Raw genomic sequence first — 23,204 nt, forward strand, 5'->3', positions numbered from 1 at the left:
TGCATTTTCTTTTTAGGATCACAGAAATACAATGGCCAATTTTAACAGTAAGCAGCATCAATCTTAGAACTTTAATATTTAGAATATTTAATTTAAAATTAAGACGTGTAATGTGCTAGGATTAATTCAAAGGACAGAAGTAAATGCTCAACTGAAACCCCTTTGTACAACTAACTACTTAAAGTAAAAATTTAAAAAAGAAGTAAATGCTTACAGTTCAATGTCTACTTTGATGACTTCTGACTGCACTGATGATAAATTAAATGAACTCATGACTTATTAACTGAGTGGAACATGTATATTTAAAGACTCTCATATATATATATATGATTTATACTCAGAAGACTGAATCAGTAATTCCAAATTTTGAATCATCTTGGGAGATTGAAGGAAACTTCCCACAAGGGAGTTAGTTACCTCAAGCAAAATTATTTATATTTAAAGAGTAATGGTGGGGTTAAATCAATTCTTTTAACCATCGAAGAATCACTTTATTATTTTAGCCACCAGGGACCTCTAATTTTTACTTTTTATAGATATATGTGACCTTCATCTGTCCCTATCCTATTTTTCCGTTAACCAAAGGTATATTTAAATGAGTCATAATTTCTGATCAGTGTTAGCTGCTACTCTGAATTAATGTATTTTAAGTTCTACCAGAAGCAGATCCTTAACATTTTAGTGGGCCTTTATGGCCTTATGGTGTGCCAATGTGTGATTTTTCATGTGTGATTTTTTTCTCAATGTACCCTCTTCTCTGTAAAATGAATGAAAGTAATAAAACTTTTCTAAGATACTGTGAGGAATGAAATTCACCACACACACATAGTCACACAACACTGAAAATACAATTCAACCCAGCTACAGCAGCTCATATTGCCACCATGAGTCATTGGGCTGTGTGAAATCTTGAAATGAACTCTATGACAAACACTTGTTGGCTTGTCTGTGCCAGCTTCCTTTTCTGAAACACGACACTCTATCCCAAGCCACTGACCACCGTGGGCATTTTGTACGAGAGGCTTGTATAATCAGTTAGACCAGAGCAGACACCTGGCCTATGCTAGGTAAGTCTGTTCCTTCAGGAATTTGGTGAGACACTGCATTCTTATATTAGCTGGAAAAGAGATGTAAACTAAGAAATGGAGAAAAGAATGAAGCCAAAAAGAAAGGTAAAAGGCAGAAGTGCTTCTTGATACTACAACAGCCTCTGGTCTATTCTTTAGGTTGTTTCTGCCTCAGGGTTGCAGAAGACAAATTGTCTTTTGCTAAAGACTGCTTATTGTTTTCTGTTGCTTATAGTAACTGATTTTGGTGTTGGTCAGTTTTGTCAGTACAACAAAATACCTGAGCTAGTCAACATATATATGTATATATATGTATACATATATATATATATATATGATTTATTTTGGCTCACTTTTGGAGGTTCTAGTCCATAATCAACTGTCTCCATGGCTTTGGACCTGGTGAGTCAACATATCCTGTGTGTGGCAGAGCAAAACAGCTTATCTCATGGCCAAGAAACAAAATCTCGGGGGTGGGGGGGGTGGGCAGGGTCTCATGATCCCTTTCAAGGACTTGCTTCACAGACCTAAAGGCATTCCAGTAGGTCCTACCTCTTCAAGTTCTTCAACCTACCATGGTACTACCCTGGGGACCACACCTTTAACACTTGAGTTACTGTGAGGACTTTCAAGACCAAATCACAGCAAGCTTTAACAAATTTCCCAAGCCCCATGATGGTAATGGCCCATGGTAACTTCCTGTCATTCTCAACTAGAATAGTGCATGATTTCAAAAGCATACACTGGAGCTGGCTGTATTCTCAGCCTATGTCCATGTCCAAGAAAAGCTTTCAAGGTCTAAGAGGGAGGTCCTTAGAGAATGAGTTAGAGTGAAGGCACCTATCCAAAGGTTAGTAGAAGAAGGAGAAATTAAATAAAAGGGTTTTATGCTAGGACCTGTAACTCACTAGTTGGATCCTGGTTCATTCATTTCACCTGAGCCTCAGTTTCCTCTGGACCAAGGATTAGTAATTATAACATTAATATAATACTATAATAGTATATAATAATATATAATAAATCATAATGCTATAACATATAAGCATATGCGTTATAATTATATAATTATAATATACAATTACTATGTATTAATATTATATAATTAGTATGATAATATAAGAGTATAAGCGTAATTTTACTAGTAACTATGTCAGCAAATGTGCTTGAGTAATGCTCACCAATCAGGACATAAAAAATGCCCTAAGTACTAAGGTGGGATTTGGTAGAACTGATGAACTGAGTGATGAGAGAGTTGAAAAGCAGGCATGGGGCAGTGAGGTAGGAAGCCATTGCAGGTACCAAAGCAGATGATGGAGGAGGCTAGGCCCAGAGGACAGGACTATGCAGAGAAGCCACGCCAGGGCTGGCTTGTGCTTGCCAAGGAGCCACCCAATGTAGATAAAGGAGAGAGGTACCCTGGCTTCTCCTTCCTTGGTAATACAGTGACTTTTACTAGGAAACAGCCTGCAGGGGTCAGAAGTCAGCAGTGAGGACAGGAATCATCCTTTACTTCCAGGAGGTTGGTACTGCTACACATTACTGAGGGGCAGGAGTTCAGAGAGGGTTAAGTTGCTCGCCTGTGCACACATAAATAACAGCAACAAGCTAGGAAGTCTAACCTTAAAAACGTTCTCACTCCTTTTAGTAGTATGGCAACTAAAAACAAAAGGTCACATTGTGGCAGGCACTATGTTGCTGTTAGACAATGCAAATGTTTTCAATATTCAGGCACAGCATTCAGCCTGTTTAACCACAGGGTGTTCTTGGTCATTCTGAATGCTGTTCACCACACTGTGTTCTGGGAACTACAACCTAAGGGCCCATCTCATTCACAAGTAGTTTCTAAAACAAGTTTCTCTTTTCAAGCATGGCCTGCAGGTCTCTTGGAAAACCATGCTCTTCCTCCAGCAGATACTCATCAGGAAACTAACAAATTTCAGATACAATGGTAGGGAAGTATTCAAGAACAGAGCATTCAGGAACTCACAATTTTACTTTTAGCTCTTATCTGACAGTGTCAGAGTCTAAGGGCGGTACATCCCAATAATAAAATGTTCCATAGGCACAATGTGTCACACATATGCTCCATGCTACTTTACAACCAAGACAGACATGACTACCAGATCACAGGACCGGGTTTCAATCTTAGTTCTTTACAATCCACAATATGAGCTCCTCCTAATGCCAACGGAGTAGAGATGGTACATACTACGTGCTTTCAAGACGTGGAAAAAATTATATTAAGTGAAGTAAGCCAGACCCAAAGAAACAAAGGTCTTATGGTTTCCCTTATTTGCAATAACTAGTATAAGTTTAGGATAAGCAGAAAAGGTAAAAAGCTATGTACATATGACCATAGAAGATGATGCTAACCCCAGGATAGGGACACAAGTGTTTTTTTTTCTTTCTTGCTATTGTTTTTACATATTTAAAATATACTATGTGATTTTTTGTTTCTTTGTATGTTCTTCCTCATGGTGTAACCCCTGTTTGTCACTGTATTTGATTCCAGTGCCCTGAATCTTGCATATACATTTTTCTAATTTGGGGAGGGGAAGGGAAAAAACAAAATGTTAAGATAAGGATACAGGTTGACTCATTGAAACAATGAGATGTACAAGACACTATGTTGAAAACGAACTTTACAACTTGGGGAAGGAAGGGTGAAGTTGGGAGGTGGGGAGGGAAGGGATGGTAGGGAAAAAAGAAAGGAGGAGGTAACAATGCTCCACAGGAAATGTACTGATTACCTCACTCATGTAACTGTAACCCTTCTGTACACGAATTTTACAATAAAAAACATAAGAAAGTGCTTTCGAGGTTAAAAAAAAACTCCTAACAATGAAACAGATCATAAGGCAGAGGGAGGAAGGGTGAGCAAACACAATCATTATATTCGGTGTACACTATGTGAAAACTGAACTACCTAACCTGAGGGTAGGGAAGGAATGGGGACAGATGGGGGAGAACAGTGTAATGGGTTACATCGACCAAGATACATTGTACTCAGCTGGGCTCCGGTGGCTAAGGCTACTCAGGAGGCTGAGATTTGAGGATCATGCTTCAAAGCCAGCCTGAGCAGGAAAGACCGTGAGACTATCTCCAATAAACCACTCAGAAAACCAGAAGTAGAGCTGTGGCTCAAGTGGTAGAGCACTAGCCTTGAGCTGAAGAGCTGAGGGACAGCGCCCAGGCCCAGAGTTCAAGCCCCATAACCTGACTTCTGGAATTGAAACACATTTGTACAATTACTTAACAAAAATATGTAAGTTTTAAAAAAGAGACTGCTTTGGGCTAGGACTGATGGGGAAGAAGGAGAAAAGGGGTGATATTGATCAAGATGCACTGCACTTATCAACTGATTTGCTGAATGGTAACCCCTTTGTACTACTATGTAAAGATAATAAAAGTATAATAATTGAAAGACTGCTTTATAAACAAAGGTAGAACTGTAGACTCTGAAAGCAGACAAGAAATGCATCATGAAAGTGCAAAAACTGAGAAAAAATGGCTCTGATAATTCTTGGCTTGTATCTTTGCATTTACCTTCCTTGCCAGTAATATAACTAATTTTCTTTGTGTTTATGAGCTATAAATACTTATTACATGGTGTTTATTGGTAAATGCCTAAATACAAGAATGTATTGGAATTCACAAATATTGACATATGGGGTTCTAGTTTAGAAATAGAGAAATCTGAGATCAGAGTGCCCACTCTCTTCACTGTGTGTCAGAGATGCCGGCACCCAGTGAGGAGCAGAGGATGAGGGCACACAAACCACTATACACTCTCGTCCAGCTTCAACATGAGAGGGGGGAAAATCCATCCAAGTGTCTATAGACTTGAGGCACCACACCATGTTATATATCACTTTGGGAGAAGACATAGTTCTCTGGCAATAAACTGTTCACCCATGAAATGAAGTAACCCTCCCAGGAAAGGATGATAAATTATTTCATAAACATTGTATGTTTTTAACTTCACTAGCAAAATAAGGGGAGGAGGTGCTCACTGGGCAGCAGCCTCTGTGGACTCTGTGTGCCGATGATGTGAGGCTGAGTGTGTGACTATACTGTGGAGTTGGAGTCTCTGCTGAGTGTCTTTTAGGAGCCAGGTGTCTCTGCCAGGCCTCTCTCATTTGCAGTCTAACAACCCATCAGCCTCAATGTTCTAAAGCTTCCATCTCTCCAGGCACCAGTGGGTGGCTCATGCCTGTAATCCTAACTACTCATGGTTCAAAGCCAGCCCAGGCAGAAAAGTCTGTGACACTATTTCAAATAAATGATTAAAGCTGGAAGTAGAGCTGTGGCTCAAGTGGTAGAGCACCAGTGGTAGAGCAAGCAAGCCAAGCAAGAGTTGAGGAGGCCTGAGTTCAAGTCCTGAGTATCAACCAAAATTATCATCATCATCATCATCATGTAAAAATCAATATTTTTCCAAGTTACCATACAATCTGTAACACAGAAAGAGCGAGAGCTCAAAAGGATGGAGGGACAGAGCTGCAGGGATCCCCAGTGTCCTAACATAGCTGAGCAATGGCTGCAGAGATCGGCTCCTTCTCCCTGGAACCTGTGAATATCACCTCAGAGGAAGAAGACTCTTTGAGATGTATGATTTTTTTTTAATGTGGAGATACTATCCTCAATTATGTGAGCAGGACCTAAATAAAACCCTAAGTCCTAAGAAAGAGGAAACCCTAGGAGATGATATTAGAAGCGCACAGGTGACGTGGAGGCAGAGGCTAGCAGCAGGTACCAGCTGGAAGAGCCAGGACTGGACTCTGCCCTTGAGCCTCCAAAGGAAGCACAGGTCTGCCCACCCCTAGATCCTGCCAGTGAGGCTCACATTAAATTTCTGGATCAATAAATTCCTGTTGCTTTAAGCTGGTTAGTGTGGTAATATGTGACAATTACAGGACATGACGGACCCGCTGAATAAAAGCTGGGAGCTCCTATGCGGTCCCTCAGCTTTGCTGGGACACCAATACCAGGGGCCACAAGGACAGCATTATGGTGAATCAATACAAGGAAAAGAATGACTTGCTGACTGCTAAGGAATGTCCAATGCAGCTGGGGAGAGGCACACCTGCAATATTAAGTGCCCACAGAAGGCTGAAAAGATCTATACACTGTGCAGGGTGTAGTGTGGTCTGAATATTCAGGCTCCTTCTTAAGATAAAGGGATATCTTCCCACCCTCTGAAATCAGGCTTGTTCCTGGGTCTTGCTTTGGCCAATGAAACGTGAACAAAGGTAGTATGTGTCATTAACTACCTGGCAGAAGTTTTAAGAATGGCTGGTGCCAGGTACCAGTGGCTGAGGCCTGTCATCCTAGTTACTCAGGAAGCTGAGTATCATGGGTTTAAAGCCAGCCTGGGCAGGAAAGCCTGTGAGACTTTTATCTCCAATTAATCACCAGAAAACTGGAAGTTGTGCTATGGATCAGAAGTTGTGCTAAAGCTCAGGGACAGGGCCTGGTCCCTAAGTTCAAGCCCCACAACTGACAAAAAAAAATAGTTGGCAAAACTCTAGTCTAGCCAGGAGCTGTGTCTAGGATGGCTACTAAGAAGCAGTGTCTCCAGACAACTCACAATGGGTACTTAGCAGAAAGGGACTCAAATGCCAGGAGATATAGCACTTTGATGTTTTGATTGTTACTGAGCACAAGCTAGTCTGTACTTGGAGATACGAATGCAGTTAGGCTGACAGAACAGGTGGACTAACACCTGGGCTAAGTCATAAGGACAGCAACATCATGGGATGCTGGAATAGGATTTGCTGGTTAAATCACCAAGTGCTTCATGGGACTCAACGGCCCGTATAATCTCCTGCCTTTTCTGCTTAGCATGTCCCATGAGGGCAGGGCCTGTGAAACTCTCCTTTATGGCTGTATCCTGGGTGTCAAGCCTGGTGACTGACACATGGTGGGGTCTTAACACATAGGCATCATATAAATCCTCATAGACATAGACGGGGCACTTACAGATGATAAAAGAGAAAGGGGATTTTACAGCCCATTCCTCCAGTCACTCAGGGATTTTACAGGAAGAAAAAGTCCAAGGAAACACTCCCATGTCAGAATGCAAGATACTCCATTCCCAATGACTGAGGAACAGGGCAATCCGAGAAAACCTGTGTTTTAAATACTCTGTTGGCTAATGAGGTGTTACAACTGTGCTCTGTTTATTAATATTTATATGCTATTTGCTTTCCAAAACAAGTAAGTGGTTTGCAATAGAAGCACATGTTCTAGCAGGTGCACTGCTGTCAGACATCCATCCACATTACATGAGTGGCTTAGCTGTCTCTCCAAAACGACCCCTCCTCCTTTTCTTGGCAAGTTCCAAGGAGCCCAAGAAGAGAAGAACTGGCACAGAGAATCACCATAGCTAAGCACCATCTATCTCCCCGTTTCACCCAGTAAGGTCTTTGCATCACCTGGTTTCGGGCTCAGGAAATGCAGGATGGAAGTTCTTCAGAGCTCCATAGCATCATTGGCTCTCTTAAGATACAGCAGCCTCAACCCCCCATGCCAGTCACCAAAATGGATGATGGGCTCTCCTCATCTATTTACCCAGGGGAGAAGTGCCATGATGACCACTGAGCGTGAAATTTCCCTTCTGCTTCCTCTAGGACATCCATATAAGGTCCTTGACATATCTTGGTATGCGAGAGGCAGGCACTTGTATTTCTCATTGGCTAAGCCTCTGCAGTCTCTTGTATTGATAATTTTGTGTGGTCCATCCAAGAATGATGTTGTAAATATTCAGATAGTCCTTGGAAGGAAAAAAAAAAGCTTCCCCCACCCCTGCTCCAGGGGAATTTTTTCTTAGACAGTCACTTACAATGTCTTCTTTAAAGGTTATTCAACACTCAAAGTATAGCAAGCATCCCAGCATGATTAATTGAGGCAAGAAAGCCACTTTTAAAGAGATAAAATACCACCATAGTGTAAGTCAGCAAAATAGCCAAGTAAATCCTGTTGCCTCTGCTTATCGTGGGGGCTGCATTAAAATGAAATTAGCTCCAGAGGTCAAGATAATACTGTAGCATAGGGAGAGAATTATTGCTCTCCCTGAAGACTTTTCTCCCTGAGGCGAGACAGCACACATCCGAGATTAAACTTGCATCAGCAGACCCTGGAGTTCCATCAATCTCCCATTACTGTCTGACTCTGAGAGGCCTCTACCAGATGTCATTGGAGACTCTGTCTTCTATACAGAGACCCCAGCAAATTACACCTAGAAAAAGCAACGGTGGCCATGCACAGCGTAACTCAGATTAGCTCCAAACCAAGAGGCCCATTATTTCTGTCTGTCATCTCCATCAGATATATGCTCTTTATCACTGACAATTTCTATCAAGTCAGAAAGGAAGTTTCCTTGGCACAGAAAGCAGCCACACACACTCACTCAAAAATGCCTAAAATGCTCCATCCTCTACGTGGAAAGTTCTGACATCTGAATATACCTGTGCAACTATAAATACAATAGAAGACAGTGAGTGTCTATAATCCCCAAAGAATCTTCTTGCCTCGCAAAGATCCCTGCCTTCTGTCACTCGAGACAGATGAGTCTGCCTTGCCTTTTTTAGAGTTTTACATAAATGAAACCATACAGCCTGTACTCCTTGAGGGAGAGCCCAGTGCTCTCTGATCTAGCTTGGATCAGACAAACCACTTCAAGGCCCATGTTCTAAAAGCTTGATCTCCAGTTGGGGAAATACTATAGGTGGTAGGACTTTAAGGAGGTATGATCTATGGGGTGGATGTTAAGCCACTGAAGGACATATTGGGACCCTTTCTCTCTTTGCTTCCCTACCACTATGAGGTTAATCGTGTATCTCTTATGTGCTATTGTCATGATTGTGATGACTCCCACAAAAAGAATATAAAATATGGAATCAGAAACAGAACAAAATTATTATTAAGAATAGGGCAGGGCTGGGAATGTGGCTTAGTGGTAGAGTGCTTGCCTAGCATGCATGAAGCCCTGCGTTCGATTCCTCAATACCACATAAACAGAAAAAGCTGGAAGTGGTGTTGTGGCTCAAGAGGTAGAGCCCTAGCCTTGAGCAAAAAAGAACCTCAGGGACAGTGCCCAGGCCTTGAGTTCAAACTCCAAGACTGGAAAAAAAAAAAGAATAGGGCAGAAAATTAAAGGCAGAATCTCTTTGGAGGGAGATACTCCAGGTTAGTCATTAAAGGAAAAATTCCAAAGGTAAAGGCTTGAAGTAAATTAGTGGATTAAACACTGGGTTACTAGAATTTGGTAAATAACAGTGAAACTCAGGAAGAGCCAGAAAACCTGGAAGGTAATTTGGTTTTGGATGTGATAAGTAGAAACTCGGGGGAACCTGGAATGTAGTTCAATTGAAACTGTAATTGTTACTTGTAGTTACTAACTGCTAGTTCTGCTTCTACACACCTGCTTGCCATCACGTACATCATCACCTGCCCACCTGCTTGTGGCTTTAAAACCCTGCGGTAAGAGAGCTTGGCTTCTGTTCTTCACTGTCCTGCCAGTGGGGAGCAGTCACCGCGGCTGGCCTGATTGACTGAGCGTTGGTAACTACTTTCACTGATCATGGGCTTGAGTGCCCCCAGCCCCAGGAAGCTGGGATACTTCAATGATAGACTGTACTCAACAGCTCAAAAGCAACAGGGTCAAGCAACCATGAAATCCCTGAAATTAGGAGCTAAAATTTGTGTGTGTGTGTGTGTGTGTGTGTGTGCCAGTTCTGGGGCTTGAACTCAGGGCCTGGTTGCTGTCCATAGGCATTTTTGCTCAGGGCCAGCACTCCATCACTTGAGTTGCAGTTCCACTTCCAGCCCTTTGGTAGTTAACTGGAGATCAGTAGCTCACAAACTTTCCTGCCAGGATTGGCTTCAAACCAGGTTCCTCAGCTCTCAGCCTCCTGGGCAGCCAGAATCCTAGCTGTAATATCCAGGAGTAATTTGGAGGCAGAAAACACACACACACACACACACACACACACACACACACACACACACACACACACGCACGCACGCACGCACGCATGCACGCACGCACACATACCTGTAACCCAGGAGTAATTTGAAGGCATCCCCCCCCTCCGCCACAGAACTGTAACTAGTAGACCATGGAACATGGGGGTAGCAATTGTAAGGGGGTGTGGGCGGCATGTAGGTTTGAGAGAACAAAAGAGGTTGCAATTACAAAAACTTAAGAAGCTTAGAGGCAGAGGCACTGCTGAGTAGTTGCTGGTATTTCTAGTTCAAAGGAGGACTCCTCAGGAATCATGAGCACCTTCACTGAGAGCATTAAGTCACCTTGATGGTGGCTGTGCTGGTGTATCTGAAGAAGGGTGTGATGAAGCTTGTTCTGCATTTCTGAGAACGTTGGTTCAGAACTGTATTGGGATAGATACAGTACTAGGAAATGCTCAGAGAAACAGGATGCAAAGAAGGGAGCCTAACATTTGCTGATCAGAGAGGCAGGACCAGGTTTTACAGTCAGCCTCAGCATATCACAAAGATCAGGGAAGCATAGGTCCAGAACTAAGACCAAAGCTTAATAAAACTGGCACAGAGATAGACTTTAGTGGCTCACACCTATAATTCTAGCTGCTCAGGAGGCTGAGATAGAAAGATCTTAGTTCAAAGCCAGCCTGGGCAAAAATGTCCCTGAGACTCTTACCTCCAATGTAGCAAAATGTCAGAGTGGAGATGTGGCTCAAGTGGTAGAGCACCAGTCTTGAGTAGAAAAAGCCAAACCAAAACACACGATCCTGATATCAAGTCCCCAAACTGGCACACATACTAAAAATAAAACTGGCACAGGGGCATGGAGATATGGCTTGAGTGGTAGAGCGCTAGTGTGAGTGAAAGCTGGCAGTTGTTGGAGTTGAGAAACTTGAGGTGATTCATCTCAGATGGTGTTGGAAAGCCCATTATTTTACATCCTCTATGGTAGGGGTTTTAACCTAGCAACTGTCTGCCCCACTCAAGATTCCATTTCCCATAAAACCTTGCAGCTAAATGCAGTTCATGGAATGTAAAGAGAAAGTGAGCTCAGTGAGGTATGCACGTTTCGAGTCATCCTCAGCCTGCAGACAAAACCCTTGACTTCATCAGACCATGATAGCATTTGAGGAGTGGCAGGACAACCAATCAATCACCTCAGGTTGGAGCATGTACCCCTAAGTGGCACAAGGCTGCCCTGCCATACTAACTGTTCACAGCAGCTCCTCAAGAACTAAGCTCAGGTCTTTAATCTGGCAGACTCCCCAGCCCTGGAAGAGTACAGGGCTTGGCCTGTTCTCTGTTAAAACAAAATGCTTACATAGGGATACAGGTAGACCCATTGTAACAATGAGATGCACAAGACACTATGTTGAAAAATGCACTTTACAATTTTGGTGGAGGGGGGGAGTGTAGTTGAGGAGGTGGGAGGGAAGGGATGGTAGGGGAAAAGCAGAGGAGGAGGTAACTGCTTGATAGGAAATGTACTCATTACCTTGCTCATGTAACTGTAACCCTTCTGTATTTTTATAATAAAAAATGTATTTAAAAAAACTCATGAAGGTTTCACTTTAAGGAACAGTGGATGTGGGTAGTGCAATGTCTTCAGGCAGTCCAGAGAGCCCATGGCAGAGCTAAGCCAGGGCTAGGAAAGGGGAAGTCCAAAAGAACTCCACTCTTCACATGATGACTTCCTCTACACACAGAGGCCGACATCAACTCACTCTACTCTGTGTGTATTATTACTCTAAAGCTCTTTCTGCAAGATCTGGGCCAGACTGGACTTCCCACTTCTTTTTCTCACTGCCCTTTAAATTGTAGAAACTATGCCTAGATCTTGGGTCACAGTAAAACAGGTTCCCAGAGCGGTTTATCAAGCTCTCACTGCTATGCTCGACACACTCTAGAAGGGTTTTCTCTGGAAACCTTTCTGACCTAATCTCAAATTCCTAATCTTAAAGTAGGGAAAGACATTCATCACCAAACTGCCTTTCACATTTCAAAATCTATCAGATGGGGGTGGGGCCGTAACAACACTCAATGAGAAATGTACTCGCTGCCTCACGAATGTAACCGTATCCCCTCTGTAAGCATCTTTACAATAAAATAAAATTACAAAAAAAATCTATCGTTGGAACTTTCCATATTCTAATAAATAATGCCTCAAACAAAAATAAGAAACTAAGACAACACTGGCAAGAAACCAAGAACATAAAATATTTGTGAAAAGAAGCCTCTTGAAATAACTTGAACTAGGGTCTTCCATAAAACCCAAGAGAATATCTTAAAAGAAGATTTAAAAAAAATTCATGATGATTGAAGCTAACTATATTCTTTAGATAAAAGTTCCTGAAATCATAATCAAACGCTGAGTTAAAGATCAGTCATTTGGATATATACTACCCAGAAAAATCTAATTAAATATTGTTCGTCAAACCCAGAAAAGATGACAACGTAAAGGACTCGGCAGGAAGAGAAGTTATGCTGTATAATAATAATGTACGAACATTATCACAGGATAAATGTTCCACCTGAATATTAAAAAGCATTTGGGCTCAGTGCTACGGATGGCTGCTATTAATTACAAAGGAATTCCATCTTCATTAAAGCAGGCCCAACAGGGTCTCCACTTAAATAGCTACTGAAAGTAATTCTAATTTTTCTTAATAAACAAAAACAGCGATGTGGTGTTGCCACTAATTTAATGAGTTTACAAACCAGAGTAGCATTTTTTAGGGTGTGCTGTGTGCGTGAACTTCCATGGAAGGCAGTGTGAAGGCTTGGGTGAGTGCCCCTGCCCCCTGCCCCTGGTGGAATATGAAGAGCCTCACTGAGAATGTTTTAGTCATATGCGGGGGATGCTTGAAGGAGATATTGGGAACCTGGATCCTCTTCTTTCTCCTTTTCCTTCACAATCATAATGACGGCAGTAGCTTCCTTCATACCATCAAGATGCACTGTCTCTTTGTAGGCTCCAAAGCAACAGTTTCATCTAACTGATGACCATGGACCAAACTCAGGAAAACTGTGAGCTGAAATAATCTCCTCTTCTTAATTACTCGAGGTGTTTTGCTACAGTAACATAAAGCTAACAAACACAAAAAAGTCTCCAATGCATCCTTCATAAGAGGAGGGATGGTCACTTTGTTTAATCCAATCTCCCAGGTGACCCTAATCCATTTAGTTTCCTCTCAAGGAAAATCTGTGAGTATTTTACCTGAAAAATCCCCCCCCCCACTGATATGGAAAATAAATGCTATTAATGGGGCCTGAAACTGACAATGGGCATCTACTCATTTTCTTTGTTATGGGAAACAGATGGGTTTAGCAGACTCTGTTGCCTCTGGCCAACACACACTAGGGATTTGGTGCCCCTTTCTAAAAGTCAGGTTCATATCTGTCACCAGGGAAAAGGGAGCCCTTGTGAAAAGTCCCCTATGCTCAGAGATTTCACTTGCTTGCTTTCAGTACTTCCAAAGAAGGCGAAGGCTGCTGAGAGACTGAAGTCAAGATGAAGGTGGCACTCTGCTCATCTGTCCCAGCTGTGGAGGGACAATTCCAGCCATTCACACACCTGAGAAAGCCGTCCTTTATACTGATGGTGTCGGGGGGAGCAGGGGCACCAACCCTGGGGCTGCATCCGGAAATCTGGCAAATGTATGAACCTCCTCTCACCAGCCTCCATTCTAGGAGCCTTGAGATCTGTCTCGCTGGCATCCCAAGGAACCAAAGCATAGTGGAGCCAAGAGGGAGGGAGTAGGCAGCCATGCTCTGCCAGACAATGGGCCCCTAGAGACAGCACAATAAAGACAGGCAAAATTCCCAGAGAGGACAAAGCTTTAACAATGACTGAAACTCCCCAACCAAAAGCAAGAGTCACCAATGGAGGTGACAGTAACTCCTCACTCAGTTCATAATTCATGGTTCTGCCAATTCAGCCTGGCTGGGAGGTCAGCCCCTCACCCAAAGCACACTAATTACGTTTGAATTTCTTTAAAACGAATCATAAGCTCAGAGAGGCATTGGATTTTAAGAGTCTGGTGTACAGACTTTTCTCATTCATTTTAACCACATCAAGAAACCCCCTAGGAGATGCCATGTTCTCAGCAAGAAAAGTTACAAAAGAGAATGCGAAATGGGCTCCTTTTCCCAAGCAAAATGAAACACTTTTATGTTTTATTCATGGCAAGTGAAAACCTTGTTCCTTTGTGGCATTACAAATTGAATTTGCTCTTGTAAATTGCTGTTAAAAAAAAAAAGAATCAAAAACAAAGGAAAGTTTTTTTTTTTTTTTTAAAGCAGGAATACAAAGGCCCTTTCTTCTAGGAATGAGAACTGAGGGGACCTATGGGGATGGGGGCAGGGCAGGAAACAGAACCTTTCATTGGCAAACAGGCTATTTTATTTACTGCTCCAAAAGACAGCCCAAGGATCCCCACCAAGATCTTGCTGAGGTCCTGATAGTCTAAGGAATAGAGCCTCCCCCCCACAACTATAAATTATACTTAGGTTTCAAAACATAGCCAAGGCAGTGTGACCTAGTTTACATTACCACTGGGGGATGGGCTTTGAAGGGCTCAGTCTGCTTTGTACCACAGCCCACCTCATTAAGATCTGCAACAGCTCTCTCTTTTCTGCTTCATATTCAAAACTGTCCTTGAGGGGCTTTCCCTACTCCCACCCCATCCCCGTGGTGTGACACCTTTACCCCTGGCATCTTGGAAAGGAAGCTGTGTAATTATCTGCATCTGCTATGTGTATGTTGCTTTAAGAGAATCAAGAGCAAACATTCATTAAGCATTTGCCATGGCTCTTATCAAGCCTCTTATCTCTGCCAAATACTGCATATATATATACACTGGTTCACATGATCTTCATTTCTCAGATGGGAGAAAAGAAATCTCAGAAAGCTCCAGTCATTTTGTCAACTGGAATGTGAATAATCTCTCCACTTTCCCCCTTCCTCATTCTATTTGAGCTCAATTTTAAAGGGTGGGACACCTGAAAACTTCCATGGGATCCACCAACCAACCTAACATTGAAAATATACAACCAGCGTAGTGGCAGAGCGACTGTCTAGCACGCCTGGCATGCTTGAAGCTGTGGGTCTGAGTTCAGCACACCAAACAAAAACAAATAGAAAAGCTACCCACAGCAGATGTAGTTGCATAAGTATGTCATGATCTCTACCTTGGCTCCTGCCTTAAAAATCAACTTGAAAAAGAACAAGCACTTTGCATCCAGAACCTTCTAGTAAGGCTAAATGTTTGTAATGACGACCAACAGGCATTAGAGTTTCCTTGTAACGTCACTAGTGGATGTAAAGGCATCAGCTCCCGTCTTCAGCTCTGCCAGGCAAGCAGTTCATGCACCATCTATCTGCTCTTCCATCCAAAGCACCTGCCCCAGCTGTCAGATGCACCTCAGCCCAGGAAACATTATCCAATCAGTATTCAGAGAACACTCTGGTTCTCTTTTGTAGACCATTTCTCGCATCTGGTTCCAGCATAATGCTTGTTCTTTGACTGACGAGTATTTAGCTATAATCCTTTCTTTCTGGTGTAGGACTTGGAACTGGATCAGAGGACCCTCAAGTATGCTAATGCTTAGCATTCATAGAAAAATGCCTTCATATGGCAAGGCAAACCCCACTCATCCTAACAGTACCATACAGCCCGTTAAAAAAGCAAGAGGATTCAGGTATAAACCAAAAGCCTACAAAGGCCAGCTCTTTGTCGTCTGGGATTTTCCCCCCTGCATGTGCTATGTTCTTGTTTGCTTTCAGTAAAGCAATTTCTAATCATCTTACGGCTTGTCCCTAGATGTTAAGGGGCTCTCATATCATGAGAATTGCTGAAGTTTGACTCTGGTTTGTTTGTAAGAGTTAACAGCACTTAATGTAACCTACTTAACAACAATCGAGTGAGGTGCTAGTGGCTCACACCTGTAATCCTAGCTACTTAGGAATCTGAGGCCCACAGGATCACAATTCAAAGCCAGTCTGCGCAGAAACGTTTGAGAGATTTTTATCTCCAAAATAACCAGCAAAATGCCAGCCTGTAAGTATGGCTCAAGTGGTAGACCATCAGCCATGAGCAAAAAAGCCAAGTGAGAGCATAAGGCACTGAATTCAAATCCTGGAATCAACACACACACACACACACACACACACACACACACACACATACACACACACACACACACTCCCCAAGTATGCTGTCTGTGACAAAAGCCATTTAAATTACAAGCCACAATATGTGCTTGAAAACTAGAATGTTCATGTTTCTAGTCATCATGGAGAACAGAAAACGCAACACACAAAAATACAAGGAGGTAAATGATCCACTTTCGGTAGCATTTCACAGAAATACACATGAATGCAATTTTGACATAACCAGACATTTCAAGAGTTTAGCCAGCTCCAATGTCAGGATTTCCTGGCAATTATGGTTTAATGAAGGTTTGTCATTGAAGGATGCACGGCCTTATCACTTCCTGGTAAACCCTCTATGAGAAAATACCAGTGGGAGGATCTCTGTTATGGCAGGTGGCAGGCAGATAGAATGAAATTGATCAGAGAAAGACTGCAGGGGTGTGGCTCAAGTGGTAGAGTCTTAGCAAGCACAAGGCCTGAGTTCAAGCCACAGGACCTCAAAAGACAACATGTAACAACGAACAAGAGAGAAAAGTAAAGGCATTGAGACTGGTGGGTGAGGAGGGAACTTAGAATGTGGATGGCTAGGAGAAGTACAGAGAAGCTGAAGGCAAGCACCATAGCTGGCAGAGATTTGAGGCCCAGGACCTGGGAAAGGGAGTCACTAGAACTAGATTATAGGGAGGTGCTCTCATCTGTGATGTTTCTAACCAGAGTTTCTGTCAAGTCAAGTTACAAAGAAGGACAGATTCAAGATTCAAGGAGGTGCTATGAGCCCACACTGTAGGGTCAAGTGAGGGGATCAACTTCAGGGACATCAGGTGAGGGGCCCAGGACTTACCGGCCATTGTCGCGGCCCACGCCCCACACACGGATGCTCACGATGGGTTGGGAGTGCAGGACACTGCGGTCCATGGGGTCCACCAGGCTGAGCACATCATTCTCCAGGATCAGGTACATGTCCTTGCCCTGCAGCCCAAGAGAAAACCCTGTCTTCCTCAGGTCTGCATCCCATTCAAACAAAGGAAGCTGCCCTCTGGGTTCACACTTGGTGTTCTTAAGAGGGAAGCATTCTTCCCAGGCTGAAACACACTTCCTTCCCACCCCTCTAGCCTTCAATTTCTCTATTCTCCCAGTGCCCTGCAATGTGTCCTCAGTCTGCTTTCTAGCCAGCGCTGATTTCACTTATGTACATTTCTGAATCTGGTGTTGAGTCCATAGCTCTACTAGCCCCTCACCCTGCATTGCTCAGGCCACACCCTCTGCTTTCCTGGTCTCTCCTCCAACCACTTTTACACCCCTTCACGTCCACACAGCATGGCCACATGACACTGGCTGGTTCTAAGAACAGCTCATACTCTGCCTTGGTTCCTCATGGAACATATTATGCTGTGTGCCTGAGGTGCAGGTTTATGAGCTCTGCACTCAGCCCTACAAGAGCTTGGCTTAATGATCTCCAACTAAGCAGGTGAGGAAACTGAGGCTTAGGGTTAAAGTATCCTGCAGGAAGTCAGCCCCAGAACCTGTGCAACAAGGCACTGTGGTAGCACTGAGCTGGGGTGAGGGTAGGGGGGAAGCACAACTTTCACAATGCTACTGGGGATCTTCAAGCTTTTGTGTCTCATCTTCTATGTATGTCAGTTGTTTTGTGGGTTAGAAGAGTAGACTCTCAACTTTACTCTTTCCCTGTGTAATCCTTGATGACTCTTCAATCCCAAAGAAAGACAGATCCATTGCTGTTCTGTAAAGCTTTTGAGAATAATGTCTTAGGTTCCTATCAGAAGTTGTCAGAGTAAATTCAGCTATGCTGCTCAGGGTACAACACTGCTCCTACCAGCCAGTGTTGAAGCCTGTGGCCAGTGTTGGCTGGTGTTCACAGCTGACATTCAGAATGATCTAGTCTCCCCCAAGGAGCAGCTAAGTCATCTGCAGATAAAATCACTGACAGACAATACAACTTGGGCAGACTGATGTGGCCGAAGAAATGCAGAGCCTGGAGCAATAGGTTGTGTGCTGCCTCAGACCTATGCTACCTCCAAATGTCAGTCGCTAGCATTAAATCACAGCAACCTTCCTTGGAAATCTTAGCTACGAATTGTTCTTTGGAATAGTTAGCATTTTGGTGGAAGGAAAGAGAAGAGAGATGGATAATTCATGCCTGGGTATCAGATGGAAAGTGGGAGGTAATAAACGTAATGATTGGGTAATAAACATCAAAAAGGTATACAGGTGTTTTCTTGGGTAGGAAAGAATTCTTCCTCCTCTGTTCCTGTGCCTGAGGTTTAAAAGTCTGGCTGGCAGTTCAGCCCCAGTTGAAAGCAAACAGACTATATCATGGGAAGACTTGGGAACCCAGCTCTCATTGTGACATGGTACTAGATGGAAATGTAAGTGGAGTTCCAAACAGTTCAATCCAAAAGCAAACTTCAGCACCCATGTTCAAGCAACTGGACAAGTAGGGTTGCTCACGCAGTGAGCATATGCTACAATGCAGAGCACAGGAGGAATAAACTTTTCTCTGTGTGGTGTGACTTTGTGCAGATTTTGTATTTTTCACTGACTCACTTTTCTGGAATTAACCAACATTTCAAAATAGGACCCCTTTGCTGAAAGTGAAAAAGAAGATCCAGGGACCAATTCCCCAATGGATTCTGTTTTAAATGAGGAACAGAGGATCTGGAGGATTAAGGGTCAGCTTCTGAGGTAGGGCAGTGATGTCTGCATGCGTGGGTCACAGCCCCTGGAGAGTACCCTTGGAGGGCTCTGTGTCTCCTCCCCAGAAACTGGTCTTAACAGGCCTGCATCCAGATTTCTGAAGGCCTTCAGACCCCATGAGCTCATGAGTGGACCTGTGGGGACATGAGACTAGCTACCAGGTAGACTATCATCTAGCCAGGGCCTCTCCCATGTGCCACGTGGCTATGCTAAGAAAGGAATTATCTGGATGGCCCATGCCAACACTCCCTGTCTTTATGTGGAAACACACTGGTAAACACCCTACAGTCCCACCGCGCCCTGTCCTCTAGAGCAGGGAGTTCATGAAACATGGGGGAAATGCCGCAAAGGGGGTCACAGATGACTCCCACTCTCTACTCACCTCTCCCCAAATGCCCACGGTATCTCGGATGTCGTTTTTGCAGTAAGAAAGCTGCCTGATGCAGTTGTTGACAGCCACGCTGCTTTTCCCAGGGGCGAGGTCCTCCTCCGCCATTTCTACCCAGCCTAGAGAGCGCACAGCAAAACACTGGAAGACAAAGCCAGGGGACAGGAAGTGATGCCTCAGCCTGGGTTGATGTCTACCATTTCACACTAAAATCCCCGGGCTGCTTACAGAGGCTGCCCAACACACCTTCAGGGGCCTCATGTTCAAGCACCCAATTTCACTAACAAATCCTCTCTTGTTGGAAAATTACATGGTAAAGAAAACTTAAGGGTAATCTTGTTCTCTTAGATTTGTTGTTTCCTAAAACAAATTATTAGAAGTGCAAATTATGGGGAAAATGAATGGGCACAAGAACTGCTGAGTTTCCATGATCTACGTTAAGGTAGGTTTTGTTTGTTTTAAACATAAGAAACATAACTCCATGAGATCTATTATTATTAAACACCCAGGAAAAGAAAATAGAAGAGGGAATTGTGCTGTTTGAGCTTAGGGCCTTGTACTCTTGCTTGGTTTTTTTCACTCAAGGCTGGTACCCTGCCACTTGAGCCACACCTCCACCTCCAACACTTGTTTCTAAGAACACAATGTCTGATACCCAGAAATAGGGGAAAACATGGGGAGGGGGGACATGCTTCCTGGGTAAAAAGGAATTTTGAGGACAAATTTTGTATCAGACCGTGAAATGCTTGCCTATAGAGCCATAAGATTTCTTAAAGCCCGAGTCCCATTCACTTTTCTATCATTCAAGTTCAGGTATTTTCTTTGTGGTCATGCCCCCTTTCAAAGGTTCATATATTCATTTTGTATTCCTCTTAATTAAAAAAATATTACCTGCTTATTTTATCTTTTTTTTGGGGGGGGGGAGTGTTCTGGTTGTAGGGCCTGAACTCTGGGCCTGGGCGCTGTCCCTCAGCTCTTCAGCTCAAGGCTAGTGCTCTACCGCTTGAGCCACAGCGCCACTTCCAGCTTTTTTTTAATGTGATACTGAGGAATCGAACCCAGGGCCTCGAGCATGCAAGGCAAGTGCTCTACCACTGAGCCACCTTCCCAGCCCCAATGATCAAGTCATCCTTTATGACTTTATTTGATCAAGTCATCCTTTATGAAGGATGTACAGAGCAAACTGCCCAGTGTGAGTGAGTGATTTGCTCCCAGCTTCTATCAGCAGGGCTGCTGACCGCAGGACTGTCTGAGCTAAGGGCCCTCATCCCTCCCTGTGTTCCGAGGTCCCTTCCAAACTATGCATTATCTGAAGAGACCATCCTTCCAGGCCAGGAGGGGCTGACAAGCAGCCACACTCTTCCTTGGTAGTTTTCCAGAGAGAACTTCAAAAAGGAAAATGCAAAACTGGCAGTAATTTGTCCTCATGTGACCATCACTGAGTTTAGATCAGTCTTCTCATCTCAACCACCATGACCAGATCAGACACCCCCTTCCTTTTTCCTCAGGATGGGTGAAGAGGATCCACCAAAAACCGCCCATTCAACAAACTACATACTATACTGGTGTCCCAGAGGGGAAGGCTGAGCACACAGTATGTAAGCCTCAGCTGCCACTGAAGGGGCCCCCAAAGCCCTTGGCAGCCTGTCTCCTGGAGAAAGGTATGGGAGAGCCCTTCCCTGTTTTTGTGCACTGGTGGATATGCTGCAGGAAAGCTTACTGCAGAGACTGGTAGTGTGGAGCAGGCACGAGCTGGCTTGTGATCCATGCAGGGTCAGCCCATGATCAGCAGCTAAGATGCTTCTCTGCTAGCTCCTCCTTCAGCTCGGCTTCCTCAGCTCCCAGACCACACTGTGCTTCTCCAGTGGACAGGCACACAGCACTGAATATTGGGACTGCTTTATTAAGATGCACTCAGTTCCAGCTATTTCTCCACGGAGCTACTACAGCTCACTGACCATTCACGTTAGTTCTCAGCAAAGACTTTTGTCAGTAAAATCACAATGTCGCAATCGAACCCCTTAGACTGCCATTTTGATCTTGTTATGACCCTTCTACCTCAAAAAACAAAACAAAACAAAAAACCCAAAACAAAACAGCTGGACTCTTGGTTTGGAGAACAGTCACTTATTATCTACTTCTGCTCTTACTAGCAGAAGGAGGCAGAGCAGAGTTGTATCATCTGAGAGAGCAAACGAGGTGTTTTGCGCAGGCCACTGTAACTCACTTTCACTTATTCTCACCTCCACCCTCCAGGATGGTCCCCACTCATATCATAGACCAGGAAAGTGAGTGCAGCACAAAGCTGAGATTCCAGTGCAGGTGGTTTGGCTTCTGGTGTCTAAGCTCTTATGGAAGGGGCAGTGTCACGTGGAGTCAGGTTCCCCAAAGAAGTCATAGACTGCAACAGTGCTATTTATTGCTCTGGGTGGGACAACGTGGAGAACAGCTTTAGGCAAGTTTAATAGATATGGTGCCCCTGGGCAAGTCATTTACTACACTCCAGGTTTGTTAATTTGTAAAAATGGGAATATGCATAGCATCAGTTACCTCACAGGGTTTCATGAGGAAAACGCGGTAGAGAGCTAAGCATACAGAAAACATTCAATGGACACTTGCTGAGTGAAAGAGCAAACATAGACAGTGCCATGTAAAATCTTAAGTCACCAAAAGGAGAAAGTGACAGAGGAAGAAGACGTGTTATCAGAGCAACCCCATGACCCAGTGTCTCCTCGGTGTTTCTGTCTTATGCTCATTACTCTGGCAAAATTAACAGTAGCCTTTCCTTTGCTCTCTGAAGTGCTCTGGGTAGGACTATAAATTATGAATTCACCATAGTCAACATCCTAGTGAACTTAGCCTCTGGCGTAGAAACTAAGGCTCAGACAGAGGCATTGTGATGATCAGTTTAATAGAAAAAAAGGGTTCAAGATGACCAGGAGTTGCTCTCAGCAGACAGCTTAGGAATAGCACTGGTGTCCTGTAATGGGCATCCCAGCGCACCAGTGCTATTGTAGGATGGTTACAGACTCTTAAAACCAGAAGCCAAGCTGGATGTGTCAGCATACAAGAGGCTGAAGGAGGAGGATCATGAGTTTGATGCCAACTTGGGTTAAAAGCAAGACCTTACCTTCCTTGCCTTAAAAAATTGGAAGCCAAAACCAAAACCAAATCCAAGATACCAGGCACACATTTTCCCAACATATTTAAGCTGCCTACTAATAAAGTCTCCAACTTGTGAATACTCAAGAGAGTTCATTAATAAGAAAGGTTAAAGAACACAGGCTGCTTTTTGTCCCTTGAGTCTAAGAACACATGGATTTCTATCTAAACCATCTCAGTAAACCCAAGCATATCCTTCTTGGCTAAGAAATAGGAATCACCTAGCCTACCACAACACATTTAGAAAACCCTTTTGTTGTGCTGCTAAAATAGGGAGAAAGCCCAAATATATAGTTAGGATGATGACAAATTCATTTAAAATTATTTTCCCTATGCAATCCTACCTGTGTTTTAATTCAGTTTTGGTTCTGAAAAGGGTACCACCAATCCACATGACTAAAGAAAAAGGACAGAAGCTGGGTGCCAGTGGTGCCTATAATCCTAGCTACTCAGGAGGCTGAGATCTAAGGATCACAGTTCAAAGCCAGCCCAGGCAGGAAAGTTTGTGAGACTCTTATCTCCAATTAACCAACAGAAAACAGGAAGTGGCACTGTGGCTCAAGTGGTAGAGCACTAGCCTTGAGATGAAGAGCTGAGGGACAGCGCCCAGGCCCAGGGTTCAAGCTCCACAACTGAAAGAAAAAAAAAAAAAAAACAGAATGGAACTGTGGCTCAAGTGGTAGAGCGTTAGCCTTGAGCAAAAAGAAAAAAGATC

At 43.6% G+C, this 23,204-nt stretch overlaps 1 protein-coding gene across 7 annotated transcripts in view; it reads right to left on the reverse strand.

Annotated features, from left to right (window-relative positions):
- The window catches only part of Apbb2 (amyloid beta (A4) precursor protein-binding, family B, member 2), a 278,787-nt gene that overhangs the window by 41,199 nt on the left and 214,384 nt on the right, over positions 1-23,204 (reverse strand). For all 7 annotated transcript variants that reach the window (XM_013009102.1, XM_013009101.1, XM_013009104.1 and 4 more), the window contains 2 exons: positions 19,322-19,468; positions 17,066-17,193 (listed from right to left, as the gene is read on the reverse strand). In XM_013009102.1, the coding sequence (XP_012864556.1) occupies positions 17,066-17,193; positions 19,322-19,468 (275 nt within the window). The remainder of the gene's footprint in view (positions 1-17,065; positions 17,194-19,321; positions 19,469-23,204) is intronic.

The sequence above is a fragment of the Dipodomys ordii genome, unplaced genomic scaffold (genome assembly GCF_000151885.1).
Source record: "Dipodomys ordii isolate 6190 unplaced genomic scaffold, Dord_2.0 Scaffold8, whole genome shotgun sequence".
NCBI classification, from domain to species: domain Eukaryota; kingdom Metazoa; phylum Chordata; class Mammalia; order Rodentia; family Heteromyidae; genus Dipodomys; species Dipodomys ordii.